Below are 17,489 nucleotides of genomic sequence, written 5' to 3'. Positions count from 1 at the left end.
TCTAAACTGGAGAGCCAGGTTTGGTTCCCCACTCTTCTGCTTGAAACCAGCTGAGTGACCTTGGGTCAGTCACAACTGTCAGAGCTCTCTCAGTCACAGCTCTTTCAGAGCTCTCTCAGCCCCACCTGCCTCACAGGGTGATTGTTGTGAGGATAATAATAACAAACTTTGTAAACCACTCTGAGTGTGGCATTAAGTTGTTTTGAAGGGAGGCATATACATCAAATGTTGTTGTTATTCTCAGAATTTGAATAGCTGGAATGTAACCAGGGCTGTTTTTGGGAGAGGGGGATGCTGGACCACACAGGAGACTGAAAAGACCCTTGATCACTTTATTACATTTTTTTTATTCTGTTTTTTTATCCCACTCTTGCTTGGGATCAATGTGCCAGTGTTTATGGACATTTTCACAACAACTCTTGGAAGGTAGGTTAGGCTGAGAGAATGCAAGCTGGTTAGCTCAGCAGGGAGTTGGACGCAGTCTCCCTAATCTGTACCACAGTGGGTTTCGGTAGACTGATGCTTTAAGGTATCCTACATTCAGGGAGGAGTTCATGGCCTCCAGAGAAACCGGAATAAGCTTGGCAGACTGCAAACCCCATACGGCCAGGGCCGGCACCACCATTGAGGCGGTGAGGTGTGCGCCGCAGGCCCAGAGGGGGTGCCGGGGCAGAGGCGCGTGCCATGGAGCTGGCATGCCTGGCCTGCGGCTGCTGCTGCAGCCGGCCAGCCCCGCACCGCCGCCACCACCACACGCTCCCAGCCGGACACAGCAGCTGCGGGGCAGGCGGCTGGGGTGGTGTGCAGAGTGCAGGCAGCCTCCTCGCACCGCCCCAGCCACCCACCAGCCAATGGGCCCGGCTTTTGCTGCGTGATGACGTCATCACGTGATGATATCACGCAGTCTGGGGGCACGCGCACAGTGTGCACACATGCACAGGAGGGTGGCCACCGGCACCAGAAACCCTGGCGCCAGCAGTGCATACTGCTTATTAGGTGTCTGGTTCTTTATCTTCTTCGTATTGTTATTTTATTATTCAGTAAGCACCCATATTTTATTTAGGACCTTAACAAAAATTCTAAAAATCTCAATGGGCTTAACAGTCTGAGTCCCGTAAAAGTAAAACTCTGTGTGTGCAGGGTGAAAGAGGGGGTTCCACAAAATGCGGTGTCGGGTGTAGAACTCAGCTTCTTGACAGTCTTGGCTAATTAAAAACAGCTCCCAGCCCTTTTTCTTGGAGGCAGATGGGCAATGCCTGCTGAAATCTCAGGCGCTTGAGGAGTGGCTACAAGTGGAGCATGTGGCAACTTTCATCATTCCTTCTATCTCCTGAGGCTAGCAAAACCAGAATAAATTATGCAAAGCAGGAGGAAATATTCTCAATTTGCATAGCATCTACAGCTCACTGAATTCCCTTGCAGCAAAATTTCAGCTGTGTTTGGCATAGAGTACATCTCAGCTTGAGAATAAGCACATTCTCTTCTGAGGATGTTGGAAGATTGGCCGCTTCAGGGATGTGCCCAGTTAGGCTGGATGTTCACCTTGAACCTGTACAGAATTCAAGGCCCTTAACATTACACTACACTGATTGCCCCAAGGTATAGTTCATGCAACTATTTATTTTAGCTTGAGTCCTACCCTGACTTGAGGGTTAAATGCTGTTAACAGCAGATATGAATTTGCATACATGGGTCAAAGTGTGTTCCTTAAAGCATTAGTCTTCAGCGGGAGAGTGAAGACCCACACGTGGGTCACCCCTTGGGCTATGGAGGGTCACACCACACAATTTTCTTTTTCTCGCGGAGGTTTGGGTTTCTTTTTCTAGCAGAGGAGAGTGGAGGCGGGAGGAGAAAGGTGTGATCAGAAGCCAAAGAGGTCAGACTTCCTTTGTCTTCAGCGGTCACGCAGAAGGTATTTTGGTGGGCACTGCTTTTTCCCCCTTGCTTCGCGTGCAGTACCCACCTCTTCCAAAAAGTAATTAAAATATTGGAGTGTGGCCCTCCCTCCCTTTTTTATTTGTTCATTCTAAAGAAAGAAGGAAAAAACGTACTCATATAGTAGAAATGCAAAGTGAGTTTTATGTTGCGCGATGAGGTTTGGGCAACGTCCAGCTTACAAAACAGTGATCACAGAAAACCAGCAAACATTGAGCTCTTCTGAATCTGGAGAAAAAGGCACCAGAAGAAAGTTATCTGTTCCCAGGAGCAGGGGGGTTCCTGTCTCCCTTTCCCAGCTCCTCTCACACAGGGTGATCTCAGGTCACAGCCACCATGCTACGGCGGGGGGAGAGCGGGCACATGCGTCTGCTGGCTCAAGAGCAAGCATATCAGCAGCTGTTCTTGTTAACAACAAGACTGTGGATGTGCCTCTGAACAGCTCGGCTTCCATTCTCTCCTCTTCGCTCGAAGCGGTTGAGGAAAGATGGTTAGCCGTACCAATGACTGTGCCCAGCAGAGGGTCAACTTCTGCCACAGTTGCGCCAAACATTCATAGACTGGCTTAGCAACATCTGAAGGAAACCTGTACAGGTAGCAATGCAGATTGCATCCCGCTTTTTTACGCTGCCTTCCTTTTCGCTAGGTCGAGTTCCTACCTTATGATGAGAGGCCTCTTCCAGCCATTCGTAAGCAGCAGGAGGAAGGATACGCCTGCTTCGAACCTGAGATGAATGAGGAGGATCCTGGTGACACACCAAGAAGCGGCATCACCGGCGAGCCGGAGCCATTGACAGAGAAAGCACTGAGGGAGGCCAGCCCAGCCATTGAAGTGTTTGGGGAAGCCTTGGTAAAGTCATGCAAATTTTAGTTGTGTGGATTAGAACAAGCCTCTTGCATACAGGAGGCACAAGGGACACATCTCTCTGGTCATAGGGCCGAGAGAAGCTTCAGCCAAGAGCATGGGGACTAGCTATGCTTGCCCTCTTTAGACTCTTTTTCCACCCTGATGTCTCTGTTTGGTAGGTTGCTGGGGCCTATTCCAAAACATGGTCCTACCGCGAAGACTCGTTGCTCGCCATCTACAAGAAGATGATGGAGATGCCCACCAGTACGCCAAAGGACGATCTAAAGAACTTGCTCAGGGGTGCCATCTTCCTCGTAGCAAGAGCCATAAAAGACATAGTCTCCTCAGTGAGTAAGATCGAGGGACAGGAATCTACATCAGCTTTTTTTTTTTTACATCTTCCATGAAAGTGTTCTTTTATAAGCCGGTGTTTTATATAGTAGTCTGTGGGCAGATGACATCCCCCACCGAACTGAGTGCTTTTCCATTTCCCCACACAATCAAAACCTCTCTTCCTCTTATGCAGAAACCCTTCCTTGTCTTTCTCCGCTCTGAGCCTGTCTTTCAGTTTGTGCATTCTGTGTATCCCAAACCTAGGTCTCTTCGGTCTCTCCAAAACTTTTCTCCCTCTGTTCTCTTGCCCATCTCTTTCTTACTCACATCCCTTGATGTCTTAACTCAGTTTCTTATTCAGAAACCTCGGTTCTGGTGTCTTCCTGCCAATTTCGGAAAGTAAAGCAAATTGTTTGAGGTCACTGCAGTCTTACCGAGTAGTGTCTTCTGTGTGTTTTAATGGTAGGTTTTTCAGACTTCCTTGAAGCTTTTGAAAATGATCATCACCCAGTACATTCCCAAGCATAAACTCGGGAAGCAGGAGACGGCTCACTGTGTGGAGAGGTCCCTCCCCAATCTCCTTTCCAGGACTGGGGACTCCTCTGCACGTCTTCGTGTTGCTGCTGCCAACTTCATCCAGGTAAGCAGGTCTGCAAAGGCTGCCATGCTGTGATGTATGCCATCAGGGCCGATTCCAGGGTTTGGGGAGCCCTGGGCAGAGAGTGCTCATGGGATCCTCTATACCAGGGGTGGCCAAACTTGCTTAATGTAAGAGCCACATAGAATGAACGTCAGATTTTGAGAGCCACAAGACATGATGCATTGAAGTGACTTCAGATGAAGAGGTGGGTTTGGGGGAGTGTCCTGAAAGTGATATCACAAGAAGGGGTGGAGTTTTTGGTGCAATATGCTGGAAATGACATCATTGGAAGGGCTGGAGCTTGGGAAGAGCCATCACCTGACCTTTGAATTGGAAGTGACACCACAAAAGTGTCACATCTTTGCAAGGTGAAGCACCCCCAAAGTCCCCAGGTATTTTTTGTCAGACCTGGCAACCCCAACATTTTTATTGAAAATATGAGAGTCATGGAAAGAAGGAAGGAAAAAAGGAAAAGGGAGGGAAAGACATGAAAAGAAAGGAGGAAAGGGAGGGAGGGAGAGACATGGAAAGAAAGAAGGGAAGGGAGGGAAATAAACTAAACGAAAATAAAATGTACAGCCATGGTGATACTCAGAGACATCTGGGAGCTGCACAATATGTCTAGAAGAGCCACATGTGGCTCCCGAGCCGCATTTTGGCCACCCCTGCTCTATACCCACTACTAGGCTCCCCTTCTTGCCCTCCCATCCACATGCCCCCACCTACCTGTGCCTTCTTCTTTTGCCCACTCACAAGCTCTCCCACCCCCTGCAGGCACAGCTGCCCACCCTGCCAGCACGCCCATTCACGATGGTATTGGGTGGTGAGTGCAGTTAGGAGTGCCAGTGCCATGGCCCGCAGAAACACTGACACTTTGTGCGCCATCCACATGCCCTTCTCCAGCAGCTCTAGGCAACATATGCAGCTGGGAGCAGAAGTGTCAATGCACTCACAAGCAGGCAACGGAAGGGTGTGATTGTAGGCATCAAAGGAGATGCGTGAGTAGGGAGACAGTAGCAGTGGGCCCCACAAGACGCCATGGGCCCTGGCAGCTGCCCCACCTTGCCGTGTTCTGATACTGGCCCAGGCTGCCATTCCCAAGCTGCGTTTCTGAGACAGACATGCTAGTGTGCCAAAGTCCCTTCTAAGAACCCTCACACACGTGGAGACCCCTATCTGTTGCATCCTTTTATCAATAGAGGACATCCAGGTGTCCCCTTCACTGGGACAGTTAAGCATTGTACTGGCTTCCTCTGGAGTTCTCCCTGGATTACACTGTTACAAATTTGCTGTCATCCGAGTTGGAGGTTTAATTTGATGTTGCTATGGGAGCAAAGTTTTTTTTCCCTATACTCTTCCCCCGCCCCCCGCTGTCCAGATTTCCTCCTGATTCTTAACAGTGTGCAGGCAAATTTGGACGATCTTGGAGGTGGTTTCCAGACGTGGACCGGCTTGTGTGGTTTTACCATTGCTGATGCAAGTGCTGATAAAGCAATGGGGCTTCTGCCATGTGCGGGGAGGGAAAGAGTGAATGCAGATTCATGGGTGCAACTGTGTCTCGGTGAATTTGGTTTGGGCCCCGTCAGCACTCCTTCCTGGGTTCCCATTTGCAGCCTCATGGGCAAATTTTCCTCATCTCCGTGACTTGCTCCTGTTCATATGCTAGTATGCACAATAGAAGGAGACCAAAACTTGTAACATGTAATTTCTCTCCTCACCACCACCACCCTTGCAGACAGATAAACTAATAGGAGGGCTGTATTGTAGGGAGGTAGTCTTATAGAGGTGTTTCACTAATGAGTTAGGGACCATAGACTTCACCAGTATGTTGCCTTACGTCCTGTCTGTTGCTTTAAGTATGTGCTGCTCTCTACTACCTGTTGCTTTAAATATGACCCTACTGGGTAGATCTATGTTGTTTAATATCAATCTTAGCTTATGCTCTGTCGCATCATTTCTTCAACTCTGTATTGGATTTTTGCGAACGTTTTGCATTTATTTATTCTATGGCATTGTTTCTTGAAATGACCTTGGTATTGATTGTACTAATCTCACACTATGTAATCTGGCTTGAGTCTCAATAAGAAAGGCGGAATATAAATGACATGAATAAATAAATAAAGCTAGAGAGGCAGAGCGGGATGCAGCCTACTCATTGAAAGGTATCAGCTGGTTATTTCAGTATTGTGGCTTCTATATCTTTTAAGTAAATATGAGCTAAATATCTGTTTGTTTTCTTATTTTGTTTATCCAATTTTTAAAATCCCCTCCGTCCAAAGCAGCTCAGAAGAATTAGGATCTAGTACAAATTAAAACAATGTGCAGAAATAAAAGTTTCAAGGTTTGATTGCTGATAAAGTTGAGGCTCGGCTGAGCGTTTTCTCGGGACAGGCGCCTGAACTACTCACTTACGTGTTCCTCTCTTCAGGAAATGGCCCTCTGTATTGAAGTGAAGCCTCTTCAGATTATCCCCGCTCATTTGGTGCAGCCGTTGAAGTCCAATTCCTCTACACATCTGGCGATGAGCCAAGTGGACTTAGTGGAACGCTTACTGAGAGATCTCGGAACGGATAACACCGGCTTTACTGTCGATAATGTCATGAGGGTAGGGATCTGAGCTTCCACAGCTTATTTATCCAGCCTAGGGATTTGGGCATGGTAGCAGTGCTTTTCCCTGCAAAAGGCGTAAAACATGCCCTGCCTTCACAGTTGACTTACTTCAGCCTAAGTTGAGGCACCTTAAACTACTCCTGGAAAACACTCTTCTTCAACCAGCCTCTGGGAGAAGAGAGTTTCATAATGTGGATCAGTCACCAGTGTATAACTTCACAGAACTTCACCTCTTGCAGGGTGAAAAGGGGGATTAGTCTCCCACATTTAAAACATGTACTAGCAGTACAGAAGTAAAGCACTTGCTGATGAAGCGTTCTCCACAGGTAGCTTGTCTTCGTTTGCCGATACTGGTGCCATTCAGAGTACAGTTAGAGGTGAAGTGTGTCATTTGGCCCAACCCTTGGAAAAGGGTGCAACTACATTATTATTATGATTTTTCTCTGGTCATTGAATTTAACTACCATGATTGCTTTGTTGGGGAAAACAATGTGGAGAGAGAAAGAAACTTTGACCCTCTTCTCTCTCTTTGTCTTGATGGGGAAAAAGCCACTCCAAGCTGCTTTTACCTCTGCTGAGAGGAAAATACAAGTACTTTTAAGTTTTTCCTCCAACAGGGAAGCAGCTCTGGGTTGGCTTTTTCCCATGAGAAAACAGCAGGAAGGAAAGGGTCAAAGTTTGTTCCTCGGAAAAGCAAGCCTGGCAGATAGATTTGCAAAAAAAAATGTTTAAAATAAACATGGCCAAAATCATAGCGTGTAATTGCGCCCACAGGGTATGTTTAAAGAAACACTGAAAGCTCCAATGCAAGCACAGTCTTTGAGGAAACAGACTCTTTTGTCTTCTTAGAAAGGAGCATAAGAGGGGCTTCTCACCTGTCAAGTACGCCCAGCTTTGCAGTTCGTGCATATGCAAGACGAACCAAAAAAAGCTTTCCATCCTACCCTTTTCTCACCCATTCCTTTTATTCATGTTTTAAAGGTCCGCATTTATCTTTTAAATACTCACAGATTCATCCTTCACTTTAAAAACAAAACCATTTTTTAAAAAAGTTGTGTAGCTGTTCCAAGGATAACATAAGAGACGTTGTTGATGTTAACGGCACCATCCCATAAACGTCTTCCTGAGAGTGTTCTCCTGACAAAGACTCTTTGCAGAACTGATTTTTTTCCCAGCACTTTCTCTTAGACAGAAAAAGTGTGTGTGTTTTTCAGGGCAGCAAAAGCATTTTGTCTGGCCTTTAAATCTTGTATCTTTCTCAAATCATAGTTTGCAACAGCGACTTTGGAGCACCGGGTGTACGAAGTCCGAGAAACAGCCCTCCGGATCATCTTAGATATGTATCGGAAGCACCAAGCCATCGTCTTGGATTACCTTCCTCCTGACGATGCCAACACTCGCAAGAACGTTCTCTACAAGACACTCTTTGATGGATTTGCTAAAATAGACGGCAGGCTCACAGAAGGTGAAGTAAAGGTAAATACGAGAGGCTTCAGTGATCGTGTCCTGTGGTTCTTTTAGGAGCAATACTGATTCGTGCATAGAGGCAAGCTTGTAACAAATCAGTTCCCATGATTAGGTCTGTTTGGAACCTATGTTTAAGCCCCCCACACACACACACAAACACACACACCAAAAGTGTGTGCCCTGTGCAATTTTTCGAGGTTATACAGGTGAACTAGGTGGGATAGCAGTTGCCCAATCCCTCCAAGGATTGTACTTTAAACAGTTGTCTTTGCATAAGGACCCCTTCATACATAGAACTCAACACATGTATATCCAACCGGCATATTCTAAATGTTACTTATTTGCTATCCTACCTTTCTTTTGCTGTGGAACTCAGGAATTATACTGTTACTGTTTTTTGTGTTTTTAACGTGTATCTTAGTTTTGGTTTTTATTGTTGTTATGAATTGTTTTAATGATACGGTTTTATATTGTCTTGTTTTGTTAGCTGCCCTCATTGGGCAGAAAGATGGCATACAGATTTTGTAAAGATGAAGTGTAGTGAATAAAAGGAGGAAAGGTTGTTCCGTGGTAGCTGTCCCAGCCATGCACTAACCAGAGTGAAGTCTGCTTATCTTCAACAGAGTGGCTATATCACACACCTTCCAATCCAACCCCTGTGGAGTAGAAGTCATAGCTATGCAAATGCCACAGGCCGATGTTGTTTCAGTTCCCTTCTCCCAGGCTAAATATGACACATCTATGCAAACTTTGCTTGGACCCAAACTTACTCAGTTGACAGGCTGAGAATGTTCAGGAATCCTCTCTATGCCAGATGTCTTCTGGAGTTCCGTTGCCTGGAACAGGGATAACTAAGTTCCCAAAGCTTGCTCTACCTTCAGCTATGTATCATCTTAACAGGCCCAGAAAAAGATGGCTATTGAAGAATCTGAGAAACAAAAGAAAGATGAAATCAAAGCTCTGCAAGGTCAGCTGACAGCACTGAAGGAGATGCAAAACGACACCTCAAAGGTATCTGACTGTGCTCCCCCAACACACTTTGATCAATTTATCTTTACAGGCAGAAGACAACAGGAGGCTGGAGACCGAACTTTTTTTGGAGAGAGTGAAAGGTGAAAGTGGTTTCAGGGCCACCTTTGCTCCTCACCTGATGTTTTGGGGTGCTTCAGGTACCTGTGAAGCTTGTTTGACCAGACATGCTAGTGGGCTTCCTCCGTGATGCCTTTACACTCCTTTCAGTCTCTTCAGCTTTAGGGACCTAATATCACCGTACATTTTTTCCCCAGGTAAATCCCCCAAGCCAGGTAATAGATGTGTTCTGGGAGCTCCGTGCTTCCCTAGTGCACTGGGGCATGACTCAGAACAAAGCCGCAGCGCACAAAACAGAGGGGCTTAGGACCCACCCACCCCCCAGCACTGTTTTCCCAACCTGAACCTAACCTTGTTGAGGAAACTGACATGTCACCCTTGCAGTACGTGCATAGCACCCTTTGGGGTAACTAGTGGCACCTTTGGGCTGTTCAGGGTCAGGAAAACAGCACAGAGGTGAGTTCTAAGCCTTTGCCTCATGCATCGTGGCCTTGATCTGACATTGGGCACCATGCACTGAAGAACCGCAGTGCTCCCCACATCCATGACCCGACCTGTGGCTGTACCCAGGGAGAAAAGTAACATGCAGTTAGGACCTTAGTTTAGTGAGATGGAAGACAAAAGGAGGGTTGCATTGCTTGGGGTTTTGTTTGGAGGGGCTGATGCGTGTTGGCATGCTGCTGCTGGAATTTAGCACCTTACACATGCATGCCTTCAAATCTGAAATCCCTTTCTTGAAAATAGAATACGACAATCTTACAAAGGTCTTCAGGGTGGTAGGGTTGTCTTTGGAAACATGAAAAGGTTCCCTCCCATGTTTGCACATGGATAATATGAAGGTTTTATAAACTGAAATGGGATCCTCTATCCCAGAACTGTCTTATTTCCTTGATTCTCAAACTGTATGCTATCAGAAGGTCTAACGTTTGCCTTGAGCTACAGCATTGGATGCATCTAGCACTCTGTTCCCATCCTGCCAGGGATCCCTCCTGCAGCACTGATCTTAGCTTTCTTTGCTGGTATATGAGCAACACCACCTCTCAAGGGACCAGAGGTGCACCAGAGCTGTGCAGCATAGTCTGTGCTGGCAGGAATCCCGGCAGCATCTCCATTGGCCAGAAAGTCCCAAGCCTTGACTGACTCAGAGGCATTATTGACTGGGCTGTCCTGCCATTACAAGCCAAATGCTCACCCATCATGTTGGGAAAAGCAGAGGCAAATTTTATATCTCTGTTTCTTCAGTTCGTAATCCAGAAAACATTGGTGGCTATCGTTGATTTAGGGAACACTGGATGGCAGAGGCTCCCCAAGGATGCAGCCTTTCCCAGCCCTTCTCCCCAAGATCTATTGAACCAGAGATGCCAGGGATTGAGCATCTAAAGCAGCATGGTGTAGCGACTAAATTGTCAGACTAGGACAGTCTCAGATCTGCACTGTGCCATGGAAGCTCGTTGAGTGACCTCGGGCCAGTCACACACTCTGAGCCTGACCTAGCTTGCAGGGTTGTTGTGATGATGAATTGGACCTGTTTTGGGTCCCCGCTGGGGAGAAGGGCAGGATATTAATGACGTAAAATAAAAATGCTCCCCTGCTGAGTGGTGGCAGCTTGTATAGCTCAGTAGGGGATCTGGATTTGGAAACTTACCTTTTGGTTTTGGTTTTTTTTAAGGAAAAAGAAAATGATTTACAGAAGTCCAAGAATCAAGGTAGGTTTTTAAAAATGTTCTTGTCAGATATAGAATATTTGTGAAGGGATATAGAATAAACATGGTATTGTATTCAAGTTTGTGGGCACTAAGGAGGGTGGGGGGAAGGGGCCCTAAAGTGACACCGCGAGTTTTGTGGTTGTTGAGTGTGGATTTGGATCTGCATATCCTTGATTTGCTCTAACCTGGATAGCCCAGGTAAGCCTGATCTCATCAGACCTAGGAACCTAAGCAGGGTTGGCTTGGTTAATCATTGGACAGGAGACCTCCAAGGAAGACCTGAGTTACAGAATGGCAAACCACCTCCGTTAGTCTCTTGCCTTGAAAACCCCAGCAGGGCCCTCTATAAGTCAGCTATGATTTGACTGCACTCTCCAAAACCATCCTTGATTTAAGTCCAATTCTCTAAGCATCTTGGCTCATGCAATAGAACTGTAGAGTTGATAGGGAGCCCTAGAATCATCTAGTCCAGCTTCCTACTTAGAACAGGGCATGCTTCATTACAGCATCCCTGACAGATGGATGTCCAGCCTCTGTTTTAAAGCCCCTAACAAATTTGTAGTGCTTCCCAGCCAGTTACATCTCCTGTACTTGTACATTTGATTTTTGTTATTGCTGCTGCTGTTCTGGGAAAGTGAGAGATCCACAAAAAACAAAGAGTGCACCCTATTGGTAAGGATCCATTATAAAGTGGTTTTACAAAATGCTTTCTTTTTAAAAAGGAGAACTCACCAAAAAAGCCCCCTTGCCTGCAACAACAGAGATCCCTGATGATCATTCTTCAGTTGCAAATTACCTTGACAAGTAAGTAATAACAACATTGTATTGTCGAAGGCTTTCACGGCCGGAGAACGATGGTTGTTGGGGGTTTTCCGGGCTGTATTGCCGTGGTCTTGGCATTGTAGTTCCTGACGTTTCGCCAGCAGCTGTGGCTGGCATCTTCAGAGGTGTAGCACCAAAAGACAGAGATCTCTCAGTGTCCACTGAGAGATCTCAGTGTCCACTGAGAGCTGCTGGCGAAACGTCAGGAACTACAATGCCAAGACCACGGCAATACAGCCCGGAAAACCCCCAACAACCAATAACAACATTGTTGGCAAAAGGTAAGCACAAATAGCATGCAACCTCTGGAGGTAAGCCAAAACTAGTTGGAAAAAATAATACAGATCCATGACTACTTCACTGGATCGAAGGTTCTACATGAGAAAAGTGAGCCAGAAGAAATGGACATCAAGTAAATCTTGCAAAAATGTGGCCATTTGCCACTAGGGAGCCAAATCCAGTAAGGCCACCAGAATTCTCTTTTTAAATTGGCTTATCAGCTCATACTATTGAATAAAGCATCATGTGTGGTTGGGGGCGGGGGGTTCAAGGCTGAGCAAATCAATTTTGACATCATCACACCGTTTTAACAAGACAAAACTCTGATGGGTCTGAAAAATCCAAGAATGGGCACTATGAGAAGCAATGATCAGGCTCCATTATTAGTCAAAATAGCAGCTTTTTTGTGTTAACGCTAGATTATTTATGACAGAGAAATGTTCTTCCAGTGGTCACGCTCTGTTTCAAAACCGTGTTTATTTTTAGAGAAGCGAGCATCAGTATGTGACAAGAGCCATCAGGTTCCTTTGATTAACATACAAGCACTGACTAAGACAACCCAGAAAAGGTATAGAAGTGGTCTCTTCCCGTCTCCAGCTCTCAGAAAAGCTGGAGAAGGTAGAAGATCCTTCCTCAGGCACTAGAAAATTCATGGAGATCTGCAATGAGAAGCTGGAGCGCTGGCTCAGTTTTGAATACTAATGCAGGCTGTCCCGTGTAGTTTCAGATCTACGCCAGTGATAAGCATGGAAAGCGGCTACCTGAGTTCTAGCGACAGATGGACCTCTGCTTTCCAGAAAAATGCTGGCTGCCCGCACCTCCCCACTCAAGGCAGATAATACTGCAGAGCAGTCTTTCGAGAGGTGGAGCTGCCACTTCCCACTCTGTTCTCCTTTGACTGCCATGGTGGTTACCTGGTTGGGGAACTTTCTCCTTGAGTTTCATGAACCTGGCTATCTTACCTTAAATTTATACCTCTTCTCAGGGCTTTTTTTCTGGGAAAAGAGGTGGTGGAACTCAGTAGGTTGTCCTTGGAGAAAATGGTCACATGGCTGGTGGCCCTGCCCCCGATCTCCAGACAGAGTGGAGTTTAGATTGCCCTCCGCGCCATCAGTGCAGAGGGCAATCTAAACTCCCCACTGTCTGGAGATCAGGGGGCGGGGCCCCCGGCCATGTGACCATTTTCAAGAGGTTCCGGAACTCCGTTCCACTGCGTTCCAGCTGAAAAAAAGCCCTACCTCTTCTCCAGTCTTCTTCCTTTTTTCTATTCTTGAGGCTTTTCCACTGGACCACACACTTATGGCACAGCAGCCCACTTTGGGACGGCAACAGATTGCCCAGTCTGTGAGGGGCACAACTGCTGCCTCTTTTGCTAAGGCTATGGGCATAAATGCAGATCCAGCATGCCATGGCCTATGCTTTACTGAAGCTTAGCTTTAGACAGTTCTTAATGGCATCCTGCCACAGGTGCAGAACCCAGTACTGTCACTCCACAGATGATGCTCAGTTACAAATAAACGACCTGTTCTTACTTGACAGGGATTTATATTTTACATAAGGGGAGAGAGGAAAAAATATTCATTTTTTAACCCCTAAAAAGCAAATCAAGTGAAAGAGAGATTGTTTCTTATCTCTCTGCACCCCCTCCCCAGTTTCATTTTAGATTGGTCTGTGGATTACAGATACCCCATGCAGGAAACCCAGAAAAGGACAGCTAGCCCTTGCTGAAACTTGGCCTTCCTAGGCAGGTGAATTGGAGAAACAAGCCGTTGGATATTCTGCTCCCGTTTCTGCATTCGTCATGGATTTCACAAACGTCACCTTTAGATGTGCACACATTGGCTGCATGGTTATTATCAGTTTGTCTTATTTGCAGTCTTCTATTTCATATGCTCTGCAAACATTTTTATGCGAGTCTCCTTGACAGGGAAAGAGAGATTTGGTCCAGAGGGAAGGAAGGGTAGGAATGGAACGTCTTGAGTTAGTGTTCTAAAGAGGGAGAAAGACGCGTGTCTCTAGCCCTTGCCGTTGGTGTGATTTGACCTCCACCTTGTCTTTCCTCCTCTCCAGCCTCTGTATTTTCTGCGGTGAAAGAGACGAATCGTTCACAGAGGAAGGTCTGGATCTCCACTACTGGAAACACTGCCCCATGTTAACAAGATGCGATCACTGCAAGCAGGTGAGGCCTTTGCCCTTCTGCCAGGCTTCCAGGAAAATTTAAGAGGGCTTTTTCGTTACAGCATACCCTCCAGGAAGCTGTGGGCTGCGAATATGGCTGTCTCTTCCTTGTTTTATCCTTTCAATGTGAGCTAGAATAGGCTGAGAAAGAATAAAGGACACAATCACCCAGTGAGCTTTTTTTAATATGGCAGAGGGGCTAACCAGATTGGCCACACAGGTTCTGTTTGTCCTGGTGGAGGAACCTGTATGCACCCCATCAGTTTCCAGTGAGAGCCTCCAGTGGGAGAAATAGCAGCACCTCCAGGGGTATTTCAGGTTGGAAAATGACCCAGAGGAAAGGCTTTTAAGCATCCCCTCCCTGCACTCCGTGGTCCTGATCCAAAGCTGACATATGCACCCCTCATGTCTCGGAATAGTGTCCCCAGCAAGGACTTGCAACTTGCATCTCATTTGAAAATTTACACAGCAACCTGAGCTGAGGACTTAGTAACATGCAAATAGGCCCTCAACCACTGAAGCACACTTGGGTAATTTTGAGTTAGTCGTTCTCTATCTCAGCTTGACCTACCTCACAGTGTTGTTGGTAAAGATAAAACGGAGAGAAAAGAAGCACGTACGCTGCCCTGAGTTCCTTGGAAGAACAGGACAAAAAGTGGCAAGCAGATGTGACCAAGGCAATAGCGGAACAGAAAGAAACGACTGTGGACTCCATGAGAAGCAATGCTTCTTTTACCCCTCACTTTGACTTGCTTTAGAAGCCTCACCTGAGAAGGACAAAAAACAAACTCTTTAGCTATTGTCTGTGTCCTCCTTTAGAGGCCATTGCCTCCCTTGTGCTCCAACATAGTTAACCAGATGGCTGGGATGACAAAGTGAGCAAAGAAACCAGTCTTGGCAAAAGAGGGCAAGTTACACAGTCCCACTAATCCCAGGACCACATGAATAGGACCTGCTGCAACTGCTGTACCATGTGCAAGGAGCGCTTCTGCTTCCCTGCAAGACTGATCTGGAGTTCAACTCAGGTCTGATGCGCTTTTTTGATATTTTTTCTTCTTCTGGGCGCAGGTTGTAGAGATTGCCAGCTTGACTGAGCACTTGATCACCGAGTGTGACAAGAAGGACAACTTCGGCAAGTGTTCCCGCTGCAGCGAAGCCCTGCCTAAGGACGAGCTGCCCAGACACGTCAAGGGGAAAGCATGCAACCGTAAGTGGCCCGGCCTTGGAAGCATCGAGGAGCAGTGCAGTCCGATAGCCAAGAGTTTCAGTCTGGGAAGCTGTTGCCCAACTGAAGGGCTGGCCAGGCCGCTCATCATCACCCTGACACTGTTACTCATTGCTGCGTACTCCTTTAAATCTCTTTGCATGCACATGTGCGATGGGTGGTCAAATTGAAGAATAATATTCAGTGTTTCATTCATGGAGACTCTCATGATCTCCGAAGAATCCAAACCTTCCAAAGAGCAAGGAACTGTAAGAACAGAATATTGCTATTCTTGAGGAGCCTAAGAGGCGATCCACGTACTTTTTCCAAAAACAAAGTGGTCGAATTATTGATGGTATTGCTTCAAACTGAGCGAAGAGGACAGTATTTCGTAGTGCTCCTCATGTAATTAAAAAAGCCTACCTGCATAAAGCAAACAGTCCGATAACTGGCTTTAACAGAGCCTTTGTGCTGATGTGTTAGCTTACTACTAGGAGCTTTTATGGGAAGCTGGTGTCGGATTTGGAAGTTAGGTCTGCAACATAAGTATTAACCACGATTTTTTTTTTAATTGAGTGTTTTTCCCTTACCCACCTCTGTGGGTTTTTGCTGGGCACATTGAACTTCAATAACTTCATATATTAAGCACTGAGGGTTTCCTAGAAAGAGCACTTTGATGAAATCACTCTCTGCTGGATAAACTCAAGTCGGTGCTGAGATGGAAGAATCAGTGGAGAACCTGGAGACATCCACAGTCATCCATTGTGTGAGGGATACAAGGAAAGGGGTTGTTAGCTGAGCCTTTATCCCCTATTGAGGAGGTCACAGTAGCAGTGACAGCCTCTGCTTTTTAATAAAAATAAGCCACCTGCTTTAGATGTAAGCGCAAAACAACAGGTGTTGATAGATTTTTCACATCTCTCTAACTCCTCTTCCTCTTCTTTCCAGCTGCCAAACCTGAGAAAGTGGCCAATCACTGTCCATTGTGCCATGAAAATTTCACTCCTGGAGAGGAGGTGAGAACAAATTCCCTATTTAGAGGGCAGGACAGTGGAAAAGCTGCTTTCTTTAAGATACCCTTTTACTGCAACATCTAACAACGCCTCCTGGGCTTGTGGGGCAGGTCCCAACACCATCAAGCAATTCGTTGCCTGAAAAGGGAGGTAGAAAACTAGCCAAAGCACCTGACAAGAGCCCTTTGGCCATGCAGGTAGCATCCATCTTTTATTATTTATTTATTTATTTAATCGCATTTCTAGACCGCCCGCCCCGTCAGACGAGCTCAGGGCAGTTTAACAACAGCTTAAAACAATAAAAACATTATAAAAACATTAAAACAGCATATCAAACAATTAAAATTGGCGGGTATAAAATATTAAAATACAGCATTGTCCAAAGTGGGCAGAAAAATCCAAAGTGGCCAGAAAAAGATTGGTGATCTAATTTACAGCATTGTTTTGAGGGCAAACATAGCAAAGACTGGAAGATTAGGAGTCTGAAAAATCATGGCACCTTCTTCTTTTGGAGATGCCTGTCTTCCTGGGAAACCAGAGTGGCATGTGCCAGAAAGAAAAAAGGGCGCAGTTCTCTCTTGTGTTGCGTGTCAGCTGAGAACCCTCCAGATCCTTGGCCGCGTCAAGCCCTGAACCCAGCTTTCTTTCACATAAATCCCTTGTATTGTTGGACTGTCCTATGCGCCAATCCAAATCTGTTTCACCTTTCACTCACAGGCCTGGAAGGTGCATCTGATGGGCAAAGACGGCTGCCGCATGAACCTGAGACGGGTGCCCTCCTTGAATAAGAGCTTGCCATCACAGTCAGTTGCCGGTATGGTGTCCCCTTTTTGTTTCTTGCCTTCTAGGGTCATTTGCTCATTGAGTCACTGAAAATGTTTAGATCCTACCTCTCTGCGAATATCCACACTAGATGTTGAGGCTGTGGGTCCATATCTTAGCACACGGATTATGTCAAAACTACCGTGAAGTAATGAGGTGGAGGCAATTTGAAGCAAAGCAGGTCTGGGTATCTGTTAAGTAGCTGGACATAGACACTCTCCCCCAATAATATCTAACCTACTTTGGGTTTCCTGATGATAGAAAGGTAGGATATAAATGCAGTGCTTAAGAAATTTAAGCATTTCACACCTTTAATGCTGGCGAAGATCAATAATACTGTAAGCTGGTTTTGTGGAGTAGATAAGGCAGACTTCTTTCGTGTTATTATATATGGTGGACATACAGATGTGCCTCCAGTTACAGGAAGTGGTGAAGATCACATCCACCAGGTTGGAAAAACAAATTTGCTACCAACCAGAGACATTACTGTGAAATTATGTAACTTTAGGTTACCCTAAAGGTCTTCAAATGGTAGCCTGTTGCC

At 46.2% G+C, this 17,489-nt stretch overlaps 1 protein-coding gene across 2 annotated transcripts in view; it reads left to right on the top strand.

Annotated features, from left to right (window-relative positions):
* Positions 1–17,489, top strand: part of CEP104 (centrosomal protein 104) — a 33,574-nt gene that overhangs the window by 9,367 nt on the left and 6,718 nt on the right. For both annotated transcript variants that reach the window (XM_055001866.1, XM_055001867.1), the window contains exons 10-21: positions 2,582–2,785; positions 2,962–3,129; positions 3,582–3,755; positions 6,184–6,360; positions 7,635–7,841; positions 8,733–8,843; positions 10,591–10,627; positions 11,350–11,431; positions 13,799–13,907; positions 14,975–15,113; positions 16,059–16,126; positions 16,841–16,937. In XM_055001866.1, coding sequence (XP_054857841.1) covers positions 2,582–2,785; positions 2,962–3,129; positions 3,582–3,755; positions 6,184–6,360; positions 7,635–7,841; positions 8,733–8,843; positions 10,591–10,627; positions 11,350–11,431; positions 13,799–13,907; positions 14,975–15,113; positions 16,059–16,126; positions 16,841–16,937 — 1,573 coding nt within the window. The remainder of the gene's footprint in view (positions 1–2,581; positions 2,786–2,961; positions 3,130–3,581; positions 3,756–6,183; positions 6,361–7,634; positions 7,842–8,732; positions 8,844–10,590; positions 10,628–11,349; positions 11,432–13,798; positions 13,908–14,974; positions 15,114–16,058; positions 16,127–16,840; positions 16,938–17,489) is intronic.

This window comes from Eublepharis macularius, chromosome 17, assembly GCF_028583425.1.
Source record: "Eublepharis macularius isolate TG4126 chromosome 17, MPM_Emac_v1.0, whole genome shotgun sequence".
In the NCBI taxonomy this organism is placed as follows: domain Eukaryota; kingdom Metazoa; phylum Chordata; class Lepidosauria; order Squamata; family Eublepharidae; genus Eublepharis; species Eublepharis macularius.
Note: the sequence above shows the minus strand (reverse complement) of the source record. Positions and strands in the feature narration are given on the sequence as shown.